The following is an 18,187-nucleotide window of genomic DNA, read 5'->3' on the forward strand; positions in this document are numbered from 1 at the left end:
ATTCTCCACAGCTGAAGCAGCCCCTTCCCCCAGCTTTTCCACTGCACCAAGCTCTGCTGGCCCAAACTTTGGCACAGTCAGGGCACTGAATTTAAAAAGAAAAGCAAGCTGGAAAGTACCTCACAAATAACAAGAAGTTCTGCCACATCATCTCTCTTAAGAGGAGCATTTTTCCCATTATGCCTACACCAGTACCAGTGCTGGAAAATAATAAGGTTGGGAACACACAGCTCACAGCAGGGTCAAGCACATGGAATTGTGTGAGGCAATGTAGTGATTACCTAACAGCAGCCCAGGGCCTGGAATTAGGGAGAACTTTTCCTACTTCTGCTAGTTACAGAATAGTTTGGCAAAATGAAAGAAAAAACTCACTTCAGGCTCAGGAAGGAGCCATTTGACACACAGTCAATAAATACAGTAAAAAATTAAAAATGTGAGCTTTCTCATTCCACAATCAGAAAGCTTTCTGTTGTCAGTTTGGTTTTTCCTTCATATGCATCCATCCAATTAGCTGGAATCCCCTCCCTTAGTTTTCTGATGACTAAGCTGCTAAAGGGTTAAGAGCTGGAAACCTTAAAAAAAATTATTTTCACCATTCATTTAATGGTGGGGGTAAAAAACCCACATTCAAATGAAAACAGCCACCACTGCAAATGGAATCTAATAACCCTCTCCCAAGAGGCTGGCTCCTCCTAGGCTATGAAACCTGAACAGGGATGAAATTACATTTTACAGATTTAGAGAGGAGAGGGGGGGAAAAAAAAAAAAAAAAAAAAAAGAAACAAAAAAGATCAGCACTCCCCCTGCTGTTCAAGTACAAAATTTGTTTGCTTATTTGTAAGTAATCCCATGCTGAAAAAATACAGCCAGAGAATGAAAGTTAAGAGTGAGGAAGATGGCAATAAGGAGAAGGACTGTGGAGAGCAAAATGCCATGGCAAACAGAACAAAAAAACCTCACTAGCAGGAAACCAACTAAGTCAGCAAAGAAAACATAAAATCCCAAATATAACTAATAACTTTTAAATTGTATCCCCATCAGTGCTTGTCAAACATCACTATTTTGACTAAAAGGAAGCATGCTCTTTTACAAAGAAATGATGTGTGGAATTAAAATTTTGCTGATTTTTTCAGGTTCCAGCTGTCAAGCTGTCAGCCCAACCCATTTCCAACATCCACTCCTGCTACTCATCTGCCAAGTAACAATGTGCATCAGTGAATGTTACAGCAAGTTGCAACAAAAAATGTCTTTCTTCATAAATGAAAAGTTTTGGATTATAGTAGCTTAATGGGTCTCTAATGAGAGGCTGCAAATCTTGCCAGACTTGAAACAGGGAATCCTGCATCAGGCAAACTATCAAATGTCTGCTTTTAGAACATGGGCCCATGGGATTTAACAGTTTTTGCATGGTTACAGGTCTGCATTACTCTGACCAATAAATATATTGCTTGTTATGTGCAGATACTACTTCCTGATTATTCAAAAAACCCCACTAGTTGTATTTAAAAGTACAAATCAAAAAGCTTCCAACATGTGTAACATAAAGTCAGAGCATGGTCTGCAGATCGCTGGATCCTTCAGGAGTTCCTTGCTGTGAGAGCTGCCAGACAACAGCCTGAAACCTGAATTTTATAGACGCAGAAATCCAGTCCCCTTTCCACAGACCATTTCAAAATGCGGATATAATTTAACCCCAGCTCTGTATCTGCCATTTGATATGATAATCTGATTTTACACCACCATGAAATTCTAGCAGCTTTCATCCTGTGTATTTGGAAGGCAAGTTTAAGTCATATATTTCTATTTTACATTATTTTTCCCCGCAGACTTCTGTGTGTTTTTCCACATTTTCAAGGAGGAGCATTCATCTAAAGATAAACTGAACTTTGCTGTTATTCTCTCCTTTTAATGGAACAGTATTCTGACACACAAGAACAGAACTCTACCGACTTCTAAACTGAAACATCCTGGTAATAACTTACCCAGTCAGGCAATATTTCACTGGATCACTGAATGTTCACTGCAACACCGTTTTCCACCATGACATTAAAAGAAAAGCAAATTTCTTACCTCTCATGTACTACCCTCCTCAGAAAAACCCCCAAAGGCTGTCAGCATTGTATCACCGCAGTTTTGATATCAGAATTTTCTTTTTTCACACTTATGAACAGCAACATAAGGCAGTGGAGATAAGTGAGGAGGGACAGCACCCATCTTCCCCTCGAAACTTCATTCCCTGACTGTTATAATGTCAATGGTATTTTCAATCAGCAACAGTTTTTGGCAGTAGTAAAGATTAATATTGCTATTTGTGTGGGTTTTTAATCCTGCAACTCCCAAGCATTTAAAATAAACCACTGAAGCACTGCTTCTCAGTGATCCTTCTGTCCAAAAAATAAATCTAATGCTTTTTTCAAAGAAGTAACTCATGCTAAATAGAAAAGTTGCAGGTAACTTCAAGAACCCAAGATACAAAGACGGTTTTGTACAGCCTGCAGTCCCTAAACACTCACCCAGCTGCAGAATCATGACTGTGTCATTGAAGGCACGTGTCACCAGCTCAAAATGCCTGTACAGGGGGTAGCACAGCACTCTTCTTCCAAAAGATACCAGGACATCGTGGATGCTGGAGAAACTCTGTGTGTATCAGTGAAACATATGCATTAGTCTGTGTGCTTGTTTGTTTTCCTTTAAGGAAAAAAGCCACAGCAGAATGGGGGGGAAAAAAAGCACCTTTTGATTTATTATGCCTCTAAAAATCTGTATTTGAATAGATATGGAAATGTACATGTTAAATAGAAACGAGACCCTGCACATTTAGTTTGCATGGTAAGATAACAGAAGTCTTTTACATTTTAGTGGTTTGGGATTAAAAAAAGAACATGGGAATAAAACATCTAACTCAAGATGTTGCCATCCTTTAGATTAAAGTAATAAATTACATCTGCCCCACATTATTATATATATTAAGGAGAAGCTATAAAAACCCTTTTAAGAATAAAGAAAAATTAAATCCATATGATATTAACCAAATACATGTGGACATATAAGATCTTTAAAAATGATACACGACTCTGCTTTTCATGGAAATTCTAGATATTCAAGACAGGGATAAATATACCTGCCTGGGGAGAACAGTTCATTGCCCTCCTTTATCAGTGAGGAACACCTCTAATTTACTCAGGCCAGAGGCATTAAGGAGTTATTAAAGACTTTCTTAAGAGTCATTTCCTTTCCAGCTTTCACTTTTCGAGACAAAATACTCCATTTATTAATTAATAAAAAAAAAAAAAACCTATTTCATCTTGACCTCTCAATCTATTAAAATTAATAAAAGCACTATGCTGACAGCCAGCACTTCTTTGCATTCTGTGACTACCTCAACCCATTGTTCATTTTAATGGATCACCAGCAAGCATTTAAATCATTTATGGTTTGTGATTGAATATTTAGAGGCTAAGGTGTGTACATGCCATGGCCAGCAAAATTGCAGTGAGCTCAAACAAATCAGAGCTGAGGGAATTTTTTTTTTTTTTACAGAGTGATGAAAACTCTCAGCCCTAACGGGTTGTCTAACAGAGATAGTTATTAACAGCTTGGTGCCAGGATTGTGAGTTTTCTGGGTGTGAAATACACTGTTGGCACAGGCTGCACCAAGAACTGCTCTATCACACAGTAAGCATGTGCAGAAAACTCCTTCACTATGTTAGGACATAGATCTGGAAAACAAAAAAAACTTGTGAATTAAGGCAGGGCATTTTAGCTGCACTCCTTTGTAACCTGCTACTGCAGAACTCAAAATAAAACCTGTTGTCAAAGGACAAGTTATAACTGACTATAACATTCACCACTACTGGAAAAGTTTGAAGGACTGGACCCAAAAATCCTGTCCAATTTCAGTTTTGATCCTGCAAAGTGAGAGTTGGCTCAGTCATTTCAGGACTGAGGCTGGGACAGTCCTTTCCACCTTCCTGCATTTTAGGAATTAACGGATTTCAGGCCAGGTCAAGTCCTTTCCACCACCTCCAATGCTGTAACCATTTCTTTACACTGGCCTGGATGCTTTCAGTGAACAATCTGAATGTGGAGAGAGTGGAATTCAGGGTTTACTCTAACCTGTGTTGGTTCCAAGGAGTGAGCAGCAACTAAACAAACAGGGATGAGGCCCTTGGACGTGGTTTAATGGTGAACATGGTGATGGTGCTGGTTATGGTTGGACCTGATGATCTTAAAGGTCTTTTCCAACCTTTATTATTCCAAGAATAAGGGTGAAAAGAAGCGGGCAGGTAAAACAACACATGCCCACTAATTTCTGAAGCCCAGAAATCAATTTCAGGTACCATCAAAAACAGGACATGCATTTAATTCATCTTCAACACTGAAAGAGTAGTAAACTTGGCACAGAAACAACATAAAATACCAAAAAATCCTCAAGTAATACAGCAAAAATATAACACAAAACTTTACTTTTACCTTACCTCCAGCCAGCACAACGTTGCACTCAGTTTCCTGATGTTCCAAGATGATTCAACCTGATTTTCAGAGGGGACAGTAAAACAAGTATTATCTAATCCAACTGCTGGCAAACTATTTAAGATAACATTTTGGCAGCAATTTAAGAACCTTTGTGAATAAGAAGCAGTCATTACATTATGTGCATTGAAATGGCCACAGGACAGCATTAAAAATTATATTGCAATGCAGATGTTGAGTAACTGAGTTGGTTTCCATAGTGGGAAGATGCAGCCCATGCACAAAATCTTTAAAATGGAACAGCAATACACTGAGAAATGGTACTTTAGTGGAATTCAGTCCATTTGCACAAAGCAACAGACACTTCAATCAACAAAAGCAAGCTCAAATACCTTGTCTCATGAAAACAGCTCAAGACTTTTGGCTTTCAGAGAGGGTCCTAAAGCCAGCAGTACATGTAAAATGTCATTATTCTTAATATGTGACAGATTCATAGTATTTGAGTGGAAGTGTGGTCTAGTGGGATGATTGGGGCAAAAAGCCAGAAAACCTCGATCTATAATCCTGGCTCTAGTGAAGATTTGTGTGGCCCAAATGTCTTGGTTTTCCTGTTAAATAGGAATTAAAAAAAAAAGGTAGGGGCAAGGGGAAAAAACCCCAGTGTGTTTTCCACATACACCATACAGTTACTGCAAAACCAATAAAGAATTGTACAACTGTGTTCCTGGCAGAGGTGCAGTTCTGTGCAGCACTAACATGCAACACAACAGCAATTCCAGATTATTCTGGTCAATCAGCAGGTCTGGACATTTTGCTTGTCATTCTACAATCCATGCCCTGCATGTCAGTCTCATTAAGACAGAATGGTTTTGATTACATGCTCCAATATTTTGATCAAAAGCACTGAAAAGGCATCTCCTTGGTTCATAACAGCACAGGAGATGCAAGGCACAAAGTTGTATCTGGGAAGCAATTCCATTTCCAAGAGGGCAAGGGATCCACACAGAACAAAAAAGAACAATTATCTTGTTAAATTCGCATTTGAATAAATCAAGACACACAAATCAGAAATACAGAGAATTGTCTGGAATCTCCTGCAACTCCACATCTCTCCTATTACAATGCTGCTGTAGAAGAACACAAGTATTCAGAAATCCTACTAAACCCCACGTGCATGAAGTCTAGAGATGGAGAGTCTTTCATTTGAACTTCATCATGTATTTTTGATGCCTGGAAGTAAGTTCGCTTTAAAAGGTAAGTTTCTTAAATGGCAGTGCAGGGTCCAGCACTAGGTTCCTAAAATATATTATTATTTTTTACTTCTTTAAACTTACATTCTTGTCCCCTTCATTGACACAGATCTCATAGCAATATGCCAGAAGAATATCAATTAATCCAAGATATACATGGTGACGGCTTCTTTTATCCAGAAGGTAAGATTTATTTGTGAACTTTCTCATCTGCTCTCTCTCTTCCTCCGAGAAGACAACTATAAAAAGTAAAAGGATAATTGATTATGAATTTAAAGCTGGCACATTCACTTTAATAGGTGGTAATACTACTTCAACAGTGTCTTTAAAAAGGAGCATGTAACTAATCACAAGTCACCCATCACTCAAGTAAAAGCCTAAATCTCTCTTACTTTCCTCTTTAACTTTTATTAAGCTCTGGTGTATTCCTTTCAATGTCAAGCTCTAGCACTGCATGTACACACTGATGATTTTGAACCTCTCCAGATGCTAAGAATTTCTGTGGATGCCTGGATATCTTATACAGAGATAAATGCACAATCAGGATCTGAGTAAAATGAGGATTCTTAAGCCCACATTGTATGGGATAAAAATCCAGAGGCAAGTGACAATTTAGAAAGATAGGGTAGTTCTAACTCTGGTTTTCTGTTCATGCAAAGCAGTTCAGTACCATCCCTTGAATCACAACTATAGATGATGTATCTCTATCAGTAAATTTCTTTATAAGTTGATTCTCCAATGAAAATGTGAGCCACACTCCACTTTTAAACAGCAAGCAAAGAAACTCCAAGTGAAATTCATAAAACATAGCAGTAAAGTTTGCTTCCTCTAAAATTCAAACTCTGAAGCATCATAACATCTACAACTGGACCATAAACACAGGAATTCCAAGTCTACTAAATAACAGCAAGTAAGATGTACACTAGACCATTCCCAAAGGTAAATGTTACAAGATGTTCATTAAGTTGCTGCAAAGTGCCAGGTGTTCTAAATAAAAATATCTAAATAAAATATCTTTGTCTGGAGAAAATACTTCAATGTTAGAACAAAACATCTACCCATTGCCTGAAGTTTTTGAACAATTAATTATCCAGGCCTGAAACTCATAATTAACATGTCCAAACCACCACCTACTTTGTTTTCCCAGTTCAAAACTTCCAAGTACATGGTGTGAAATTATCAGAACAATTAAAATTGTAATTACATTTTCTGCTGTACTAAGCCTGTACACTTTTGTACACTTACACTGCCAAATTGTAGCTAACAATCTGTACCACAATCAGTATTAATCTAATGCAAAGCAGCACTTGCTGCTACTTATCAAGTAAGCTAAATTGGCAAGTTTTTTGTAACTTTGATTTAAAATTGTTTTGTGTATTTGCCAATGGCAAAACCATGCCAGAGTATAATTGTGTGTTAATAGATCCACATCTAAAGGAATCAGACAAATTCATCTCACAAAGTTACTGACAGATGAGACTGCAGACATTACCTTTACATTTTAATCACCTCTTTTACTTGTTTTAAGCTGGTCATTCCTCATGTTAAAAAAGAAGATACTTCAAATTGTCCTTCAGTAGCAGAGTGTCAGTGAAGCAGAGTTTAATCTCTGAGGGGAGGATGAGGTCTGACAGCCAAAGGGTGTTTTGTTACAGCCCTACTGGTATTTTACACTGTGATAACACCACTTAAATCACTGTGAGATCTGTATCTCGAGACTACTATGACACTTCCAGTTCTAAATGTGTTAGGAGCACTTAGATAAAATGTGCTGGGCCCACACAGAGAGCTGACTCAGTGGTCAGTCAGGAAAGTACAGGTCAGGAAGTACCTCTGATAATCTCCTGATGAGAGCAGAGCCTCAGTTTATGGCCCTCTCAAGCCAAGTCTTGAACCCCCAGCTCTCCCAAAGGGAGAGAACTGAGCAGAACTGACCTTTCTTCTCTTTTTTTTTTTCTTTAAACTAGTGTGTTTCAATTCTAAGGTTTTTAAATGTGTGCTTCTATCCCTACAGGTTAAGGAATCAGCAACACCAGCTAAAGGAGCAGATTAGTCAGAATAAAGTCAGTTATTGATATTAATCAGTAGCAAACAAGTCTCTCTTCAAGCTCTTCCTAAGCCATTACAAGATGAAAGGCAGCACTACTCTGACTGCAGTTGCCCAAAGCCTTTGTGCAGAGTCAGCATTTTCCCCAGGGCTGCCTTAAAAATACTCAATAATAATGTAAACTTAAACAAGTAACTGAAATAATAAAGCTGATTTTCTGTTAAATTGCTTGAATTTGGTGCAGCCTGCAGAGGAATGAGAGGTTAGTGGAACTTCCCACTTCCTCTTTCCTGTACAGACTCTGCCCCTCAAAAGGTAGCACTGAAGATTCAGTGAAAGCTCTTCTCCATGTACATGGGGCCATTTTTGGAAAGCTGCAGATTGTGACCACCTTTGATACTCCCTAAAGCTCTGTCTGGTAGACTGATCAGAAGAGCCTCAGTTTTTCAGGAAGTGAGCTAAAAGTCCTAAAAACACAAATCGTCCCCTCAGCACACCCATATTCATGCTAACTATGGTTTGGTTTGTTCATCCCTCTCCTGTCTTTGCAATTCTTTCATCCAAATTTTATCTCCTCCACTTATCTTTTCTTCACTGTCAAGCCTCCACCTCCACTTCTCAAATCAACATTTCCAGCACATTTCCTCCACATCACTTCTGACCTTCTTCCTCCAGGCATTCTCCACAGAATCACTGGACTTGGACAGCCTTTCCTGGGTCTCACACTTTCCTTTATATTCATTTTCCTTACTATTCCTTAAGAAATCCACAGTTCCTGCAAACACATCAACACCATACATCATTCTTTCTTCCTACTGCTCTTGCCTTTTAAAACGTGAGATACTTTATAGTGGAGACTGATCATTAAGAGTTTTGCATGAATAAAATGCAGAATTTCCTCATGTAACAAAAACCTGCTCTGCAGTAGAGCAGTGCCAGGAAGGAACACATGATGCAAAGCCCTGAAAACTGAGCAAAGCAGGTAGACAGCACAATTGCAGAAATTTGATAAAAAAAGAAAAGTAATCCATCTTAAACTTATGAATCTAGCAGTAATGGCATACATTTGAGCTGAGCCTTACTGAAAGGTGGAACTTTAAAAGGAAATTGCTTCTCTTTCTATAAAGAAATGAGAAAGAAAACAGTCACTGAAAGCATGAGAGGTTACCCCGAACAAAATAAGATATCCTTGGAGCATATAAATGTTAGATTAAATACATATGTCAGCCTGAGCCTTTGAAGATTATTGTGTTGCCTAAAGAGGAGTTTTTTACAGTTGTGCAATTGGAAGTAGAATAAAAATGAACTTTTAACCAAAGCTGAATGTGACTGTTAGAAAATACAAACCCTTTCATCTGGAATCTGTAGAAGCAAGATACTCATGTAAACTTCAGCAGCAGCAGAAGGCAAGGTTTCCAAAAATTTTATCCCCTCATGGGAAAGGCTGTGTAATTAGTAAGGCTTTATGGAGTATTACTTGACTTGAATTAAGACATTTTAAGTGTGAACAAAAAGGGCTGGAAAAGAATGCACAGTGAGATGTACAAAAAGGACAAAAGAAAGAAGAGACGCTTAGGATAAGAAAAGATTTTTTAAAAAGGCAATATACACAAACTATGCACACAAGCTGGAGAAAAAGTAAAAAGGTCAAATAAAAATAGATTCAAAGTAAGGACAGAAGAGAGATGAAAACTCTAAATGTTAATGAGATGAACCAAAAAGAGAAAAAATTTGGTAATGAGACATTAGAAGCACCTGATGATGTAAAAACAAAAGAGAAAATAACCAGGGATAAATATAAGAGCAGCAATCAACCAAAGAAAATCTTCAGTTAATTGCAATGTCATGCAAAAAATAAAAAAGGCCATCTGTACTTCTAATTGCTCCTTGCAGCCAAAGACATTATAAAGACAAAAGTAATCAAGTTTTTGGCTCTAAGAAACCAATGAAGATAACAACTGAAAAGACATAAATGTAAGTCAGGAAAAGGAAGAAAAAAAATAATTCCATTCATTCAGTGTTTCTGAATAAGAAAATAAACTTTTAAAGAATCTGCTGATTTTTAGGTGTCTTTCCCACCCTAAAGTCACTTTTACATGTTTAACTTGAGGAGCAGCACATCTTTAATCAAGAACAAATCCTTCCTTCACACGGGACAGACAGGAATTCCTGATTAACTGCACCATTCCTTTGGCTGGATAAAGCAATATAAAACCACAGGGGATGCATCCTGCTGATGATCAGATTCCAGGTGGAACAGCCTGGAGCCACATCCTGCCCTTCTGTATTCCCATTCACAGGAGACCTTCAAGTAGAACCTGCACTCCCTCTCATGGTGGTTTCCTTCACCACAGCTCACTCAGGTTTAGGAACCTCCACTGATTTCAGTCACTTATTCAAATAGCACAGCTGTTACCAAAACTGAGGTCTTTCCAAGGGAAAGGGTGGGTTGTTGCCATTAACATCACCAAACTCCAGATTGCCTCTTATGTTACTTAAATTTCTTCAAGATTCAAAAAGCTGCATGAGCCTCTCCACTCAGCCCCACAAAAGTGACATTTTTTGGATCATTCTTATTAAATATGTTATAAGAAATGGTTTGGAGAAAAGATGATCCTTTTTCTGTGTAATTTTCATTAGCAGGCTTGCCAGGCTTTTGAGGAGTTTGTTGGTGCCTCTAAGACCCAACAATATACATGTTTTTCCTCACTACCTCAATTTGGAAGAGAAACACTCCTTATCAATAAAATCATCCAGCAGCTCTTCACTTTAATTATATTCCTCAACCAAGCAAACAGAGCAGTGTTTCATTTACGAAGGAGTGAATGGATAAAAACAAACAAAGGAACCCCTCGTTATTGTGTTTTCAAGCCTCTTGTACCTTTGTCCAGTGCTTTTTAAATCAAGTGTTTATGATGGACATAATTAACAATTTTGGCTTCAGAGGCTGAAAAGAGACCAGGAATGAAGATCAGATTACATTCACAGTAAAATACACAACATCTACCCAAATTCTATTGTTCTCCCAGAGAAAATGTGGAAGTGCAAGTATTATCAGTGTACTGAGAACCACTGGTGAAGGGATTATCATCATCTACTTTAGTAATATCAGATTTTCATACTACATAGGAAATGAACAAAGAACAATAGAAGAAAATGCACAATGGTAACTTGTAGTGCTCTCTGCAATCACTGTGTGCAGGGAGGCAGCCTCAGTTATCTGTTAAGAGTGCTCCTAACAAGGTCACTGACTCACCCTGGAAACATGCCTTTAGGTTTCTAAATGGACACAAAGAGTTTTCTTTGAAAAGTCTCTGAGATCCATAAAGTAATGTAATAAAGTAATAAATAATAAATGTAGTAGAGTAATACATTTCCTTTAAGAACAATAACCTGTAACATGGCACCACAGCAATTATCATTCAAGCAGCAGATGTGTGTGTATATATATGCATATATATGTATATTCTCACCAAATGCAGGACTGTCATGTTCCTGATGACTTTCTCCCTGCAAGGCTGTCATCTTTTTATGAGCATCAATCCACCAGGGTTTGTACTTTAAAAGATGCTTAATAGCTTCATCTTCAAAAAAATCAGCTCTAGGAAAAATAAAAAGAACTTTCATATGCTATTTATTTCAATTCATATTATATGTGGATACATATTAACATATCCATAAAATACATCTCACTTGGCTCCAGGTTATTTTCCATGTTAGAAATATGTTCTTTGACTTTAAAGCAGAGAATAATAATTATTAAAAAAAACCCCCAATATTCTCTATCTTTCAGTATTCCCTCCTTACTTCCTCCACCTTCCCTGAGCCACCCAGAAGCTCAGGAAACTGATGAGCTTGCAGCATCACATGAAACTGAACCAACCCCATTTATTCTGAATGTAGCTAAAGAATAACACTCCAAAGGCTTCTCACACAAATCACATGATTTTACTGAGTAGCTCTCCTGCTTAAGACCCAGGGAATTTGTGGGGAGGAAGTTGTGCAGCTGAAGGGTGAAGGAGAAGCCTGGATGGGGATGGACTTTAAGGTAAGCAAGGACATGTGGCAGCAAGGTGGAAAAAGGAGAGTTGTACATGAATTCTGGAAGAGAGATCACATCCATCTCAGCACAAAGCCACTGTGGTAAAAATTTCAATCTAATAATTCTGGGAGGATTTATCCTAAGCCTCCTCTTACCATTTGAGTTTGTTCTTCAAGCCAAACAATGGTATAACTACTGAGAATTGAAAAAAATAAAAACCACCAGGAAATTTCTTAATACCTTCTTAACCACCACACAAAACCTGAACACAGAATGCAATTTGCTTCACTCTTACACTGACAGATTTTTTTGTTGCCTCCCTTCAATGTCAAAGCAACTTAGAGATATCAGCTAGGGTACATTTTCTTCAAAGCCACCAGAACAGTTGCTTGCCCCCATTTCTACCAGAGCTTCAGTTCTCCTCATGAAACAATTTTTGTTGAAGAAAGGCTGGTATCATCTGTTCTGAAACAACCAAGACAGAGCCATTAAACTAAATAGTGTAGCTCTACCAGGCCAGAACACAGAGTCTAAAATGGAAACTTAAAATTACTGCAATTTGCATCCCATTAGAGGTTAGGAACTACTTCAGTTCTAGTGAAATGTAGTTCAAGAAAGCTCTTCTGTTTTCTGTGTTACAGGAAGACATGAGGCTGCCTCTGAAACATCCAACTGAGGAAAAATTCCAGGTTTGCAAAGCTACTTTCTGAAAAACTCAAAATAGGTTAAGCCTTCCTGTCCCCAACAAAACACACCACAGTGCAAATTCTCCCTATTGGGGACTACCCTCTTCTCCCACCAAACCCATCTTGCAGGAATCAATCTACATTACTAATCTCATGGCTTTCATTTATTTTACTTATCTGAATCTAATTTGACCTGAAATACTCCAACCTGAAAGGCATAAAGAATCATTTTCACCTCACCACATGGAATGAAGCACAAAAGAAACACAAAGTCTTGGACATTTTCCTCATTCTGCTCTAAAACAGGTTACATGTGGCGAAGGCAAAAAACAAAGCGGCCAAGACAAAAATCTTTGTAACTTCAAAACTCAAATTCTCTCCTCCTAGACCAGGATGGCTCATTAGTCCTTGTTTCACAACAGGAAAACAAAGTTCTGACTTTGTCAACCCAAGATGCTGGCAGGGAGTGGCTGCTCAGCTGCTGAAGACATTAACTATGAAACAATGCTCTGCAAACAGCTGACAGCAGCCCCCCTTTGCACACAGACTTAAGCAGTAATTAAACACTTGAGTAACCCCAAAACAGATGAGACAGTGTCACACTAAGAACACCCATTATAGCCTGCTCCCATGAGACTAAACCAGCCCAAAAGTAAAGCTATTCTTTCCAAAAGTGATCTTAAATCCAATCATTTGTAAAAAGGAAAAGGGAATGTGTTTCAGAGGTACTTGGCCAGATGAAGTCAATCAGTACTCACAGGTAATGATCAGGCTCAAACTTGGCAGCCTCAGCTGCCAAACGTTTCCTCCTACGTTCCTCTGCAGGAGTTTGGTCTGGATCCTTAATGTCAATGACATCACTGAGCTCATCCTGCAAATGGGAACAAAATTATAGGACCAAGCCACTAGTATGACACACAAGATTTATTTAGTAAGAATTTAAGAAGGATGCTTATCACTATTGCACTGAAATCCCTAGAAAAGCTTCAACCTCCCTTTCAAGTCTTCCAAATTCAGGCTCCGTTGTGCAAATAAAACATCAAAATTCCAAGGAAATGCAATTATTTGAAGCTCCTTAGAATTCATGATATTATCAAGTCTATTCAGACCATTTTATCATAAGGCAGGGAGGTTATTTTGTATTAAGATAAATTTGCAATGTTTAACAAAGGCATAGAACCCCAACAAAGACAAGAATCAAACACCATTCTTGTGACTTTTGAGAATACTCTCACTCTCCGAAGTGGCTGTACATTAATTAAGAGGCAATTGCAGTGCCCTTTTAAACATCATTAAGTAGTTATTTCCCATCCCATTAATGCTGATGGGAAATGTATTTCTTCACAAATTTCATGGCAATAAACCAACATGTATGTCCTAATAGAATGTAAATACCTTCCCCATAAACAGCAATCCTGCTCCAAAACCTGTGACTACTACCGTTCATACAATAATGAGTTAGAGTCACATAACTGAGTTGCACTTTTCAAAAGTTGTCTTGTGAGCCAGGAAGCCTACCCGGGACTTTTAAGACAGGAAAAGACAAAAATGCATCTACCTGCAGCCTCTGGAACACCCCTGAGCGCAAATTCCCAAATCCATAGGGGTGCTGCAGTGGTGGAGTGCTTTCTTCATAAGGAATCTGTTCCACTTCCCAGTCAAATTCTTCCTCATTGTCCTCAGATAGCTCAGCAGAAGCAGCTGTAGCTATGCCATGGTCAGAGAAAGAAAATTATTACACAAAAAAATATATATTATTTCCTAGAAAGGTAAAACTGGTAGCACAATAAACCTCCCTCATTTTACTCCATCTCTTAAGAAATTTTACTCAACACTGGGTCATACAGATCTGTAACCCACAGGTCCTGCTTCAAACTCCCCAGTTTTCAAAAATGAACATCAGGAACACTAAATTTTAAGTGCACTCCCTCAGACCGAAATACCTGTTCCACTGATTTCAACTAGATCAGCATTTGATGCTAGGAGAACCCTGACAGAACCTAAGTGATGTTATCAATAATTTAAGGCAAGTATTAAAAAATTAAACAGAGATACCCAAACATTTTTGTCTGTTAAATACTGGTGTTAAGCAAGACCTGCACTAGAATCTGTGGTTTTAATTAGCTTCTCATTTGAGCTAAAAGTCCAGTTGTAGTTTGTAGAAAGTAGAAGATTCAACTGTGTGTGTGTTCTACAGCCACTAGAGGGGTACAAAGACCTACAGAGCATTAGCATATTTTTAAAGCACATTTTGGAAAAATTTAAAAATAACTAAACCTATAAAGTTGATATGCGTATCATCTACTACATATTTATTTCCACTCTTATCCATACTTTGATTTATTCACACCTTTCTCATACCTTGGACTGGTCAGTAATAGAAACATTGTACTTTTCTACATACATCACTCTACAGGTCTATAACTGTTTCATTACACACATGTATCATCTTGCATAAACAAGATTGATTTTGTCATACCCATCTCTTCTACCAAAGGTTTCGCTGATCTTGATTTCTTTGGTGCTAGAAGAGATGTCAGCATGTCCAGCCCCTCAAAATATTGGCCAGGATTCTCCTTGGGTAACTGAATTGTAAAAGTACCTTAAAAAAAGTCAGAATGTAATTATTGCATTAAGATATTCAAGACAAACAAAAACATGCCTTTTTCCTCCAATGAGAAAGGCTCAGAGGAAGTAGGACACTTGCAGGTAGTGTTCTATTACGCATTGATCCCTGTGCATGTTTTTAACCTTATTTCATAACAATTCAAGATTTTAATGACAAAACACGAAAGAGAATATTTAACTACTTAGAGTCTCCTGACATACACTGTATAAACACAAACCAACAGAAGAATACAAGCTTTATTTAATTTTTAATCCTTCTACCAAACATTCCACAGAAGCTACATTCACTGATCTCATTATTGTCTTAAGTCATGCAATAAAAGTTCTGCAAGCAACAAATTTACTGCTTTATTGCTTTTAAGTATAAATTACTGGAAATAGCAACATTTTCTGTGACACAGATACCAATACATCAACCAATACCTTCATCTGCATTATAAGATGCTTTTTCTCTGCCATCCTCTACAATTCTTCCAGGAAGTGTCAATCTGCAGGCAAAAAATGACATGCCTCACTCTGACTAATTCTGCAAGTTAATGTCTCAGCCTATAAAAATGTAAGGCACATTCCAAAAGCAGCACAAAGGCCTTAACTACGTGACACTTTTTCACAGTAATGGAATCCATGCACTTCAATCCCCCTGAATTCCTCCCAGGAAAAGACATGCTCTACAGAATTTACACCCAGAGAGTTGTCTGGCCACTTACAATTAAAAAGCCATTGTACAGTAAGTTTAGAAGAGCATTTCTTTCAACTCCCTTTAACATGATTTAATGCCTAGGAACAAAGAGGCCAGATCCAAAAAACCTCAAATCTTCGCATGAACTGCGCTGTCTGTAGTCAACAGAATAAAAGGTGCAGATGAAGAACACTCTGAAGGGACCAAAATTAAGTTCATTTCCTAGTATGAAGGTCAATTTTTGAAAAATTTTTCCACTACTTGCCTGAGGAAGTATGGCTTAGCATAAAATTTGAAATCTTCCCCCTCAAAATAAATGTCAAACTCTGAAGCTCTGGCATAAGGCACTCTGATTTTTATAGTAAGAAAATCCGGATCCTGGGTCAGTTCAAAAGCTGGAGTAATCATGATGAATCCAGCAGGAAAAGCAAACACCAATTGTCGGGCCCTACAGAAACAGGAAAAGAAAGAAAAAAAGATTACTGTAGGTTCCAATTTATAAGAGTGAGTGGCGTCTCTTCAAAATCCTGTGAGAACATTTCAGATTCCCACAAAATTATCTCCCACATGGTCAAGCTGAAAACTCATGACAACACCAACAACATCAAAGTGTCATCAAGAATGTGAAGGTACCACCTCTCTGCACCTTAATGAAACAACTGATTGTAAAGCTGGAGTACAGGAAAGCACCTGTTACATTCCACATGAAAACCACACTAAAATTCAGTCCTAAAACTTTCCATCTTTTTTTTTTGTTATTTATAATTTCACACATAGCAGACCTTAGGTCTCTAAAATTCTTTAGTGAACTGAATACAAATCACTATTAAGAAATACTAAAACCCAGTAATACTTACAAAAATAGAGCTGTTTTTTATAATTCACACACATATTAGCCAGAATAAGGGCAACAAATTTAAGGACAGTTTAGAATAACATCCCTCAGAACCCCATGTATGTATATACATTGGCATATGTACATAATTAGCATGACAGAAGGAATTTACACACTACTATTCACCTCATGTACAATTGTCTGACCCCTCAATAGCTTCTTATCTCAGGTTTAATTTAGAACCCAGTCAAGGACTGGGGTTTTCGTTGCTTTGGGGGATGTCTTTACAAAGGGTCACACAGTTTTGAAACTTAACTTTTCAAAACAAAAATATTTTTAACCAAAAAACACAGAATAGAACTATTACCTGGAAAAGAGCTACTTTTCACTAACTTTCAGTTATCTTTACTGAACTTACCCCCATTCTGACAATTTCATGAACAGCCAGAAACCATTAACTATTAACAAGCCTAAATTAACAGATCACCCTTTTTCTCATATAGGTATTCAGCCTTGTTTAGCAAGTATGAAAAAAATCAGAACTCCCCATTTCACCATATCATGTATTCCAGGGGCAACATTCCCACCCTTTCCAGGCTGAGAAGCTGCCACGTGTTTCACTGACTTGTAACTAAATAGGAAACACCTGGCCTGTAGAACACCTGCACACCTGATGTGCTTTCCTGTGGACTTTCTTCTTTTCTCAACACAAGCTGGGGTAAGAGGTAGCAAAACTCCAATAGCTCATTTGGAGCCTTCAGGGATGACTTGCCAGCCTGCATTTTTATTTTCCCCAAAGCTCTCACTGCCGTGTGCTCCTGCTGCACTTGGAGCATCCCCGGCCCAAATTAATCACCCCAAACACCTCTGGGGGGTCCCACACAAATCCCTGGTATCTCACAGCCGAGGAACCACTGAGATACAACATTCAAACCCCAGGTATCCCAAATAAACACGCTTCCCAGCCTTTCCTGTGCGGACAGAGCTGTGCATTAGGGGAATGCAGAAGGAGCAGGACCGGGAGCGGCTGGCAGGGACAGGGATGGTGCATGAGAGGCTCAGCGTTAAAACACAGAATCGCTGGGACGGGGAGGGTCCCGGGGAATCTTCCAGTCCAACCCCGGCCAAGGCAGGGTGACCTGGAGCAGGTGACACAGGAATGTCCTCACAGAGGGAGGCTCCACGACTCCCCGGGCCGCCTGCTCAGTGCTCCGCCACTCTGCACGGAAAAAAGCAGCCCCTCATGTTGAGGCAGAACTTTCTGGGTTTCATTTTACGGCCAGTGCTCCTCGTCCTATCGCTGAACATCACTGAAAAGGGTCTGGCCCGTCCTCTGACACCCCTTGCCAATATTTATGCACATTAATGAGATCCCCTCTCAATCTTCTCTTCTCCAGCCTAACCAGGCCCAGCTCCCTCATCGTGAGGGGTCTCTCCTCATCAGAGAGACGCTCCAGACCCCTCATCACCTTTGTTCCCTCCGCTGGACCCTCTCCTTGTCTTTCCTGAGTTGAGGAGCCCAGAACTGGACACAGCCTCCCTCCGCT

The 18,187-nt window shown here is 38.7% G+C and overlaps 1 protein-coding gene across 2 annotated transcripts in view; it reads right to left on the minus strand.

The window, feature by feature from the left end:
* Window positions 1-18,181, minus strand: part of SHQ1 (SHQ1, H/ACA ribonucleoprotein assembly factor) — a 39,564-nt gene extending 21,383 nt beyond the window's left edge. Inside the window, exons 1-10 of one of the 2 annotated variants that reach the window (XM_017747234.1) lie at window positions 18,110-18,181; window positions 16,071-16,253; window positions 15,550-15,614; window positions 14,978-15,100; window positions 14,057-14,205; window positions 13,257-13,369; window positions 11,244-11,371; window positions 5,808-5,962; window positions 4,479-4,532; window positions 2,514-2,637 (exon numbers count right to left, since the gene is read on the minus strand). In XM_017747234.1, coding sequence (XP_017602723.1) covers window positions 2,514-2,637; window positions 4,479-4,532; window positions 5,808-5,962; window positions 11,244-11,371; window positions 13,257-13,369; window positions 14,057-14,205; window positions 14,978-15,100; window positions 15,550-15,614; window positions 16,071-16,213 — 1,054 coding nt within the window. In that variant the 5' untranslated portion in view covers window positions 16,214-16,253; window positions 18,110-18,181. Of the gene's footprint in view, window positions 1-2,513; window positions 2,638-4,478; window positions 4,533-5,807; window positions 5,963-11,243; window positions 11,372-13,256; window positions 13,370-14,056; window positions 14,206-14,977; window positions 15,101-15,549; window positions 15,615-16,070; window positions 16,254-18,109 lie in introns of those variants that run through there. The other variant, XM_017747235.1, reaches the window with a different exon arrangement.
* Between the last annotated feature and the right edge of the window lie 6 nt (window positions 18,182-18,187).

Source organism: Corvus brachyrhynchos, unplaced genomic scaffold (assembly GCF_000691975.1).
Source record: "Corvus brachyrhynchos isolate BGI_N302 unplaced genomic scaffold, ASM69197v1 scaffold91, whole genome shotgun sequence".
Taxonomy (NCBI): Eukaryota; Metazoa; Chordata; class Aves; order Passeriformes; family Corvidae; genus Corvus; species Corvus brachyrhynchos.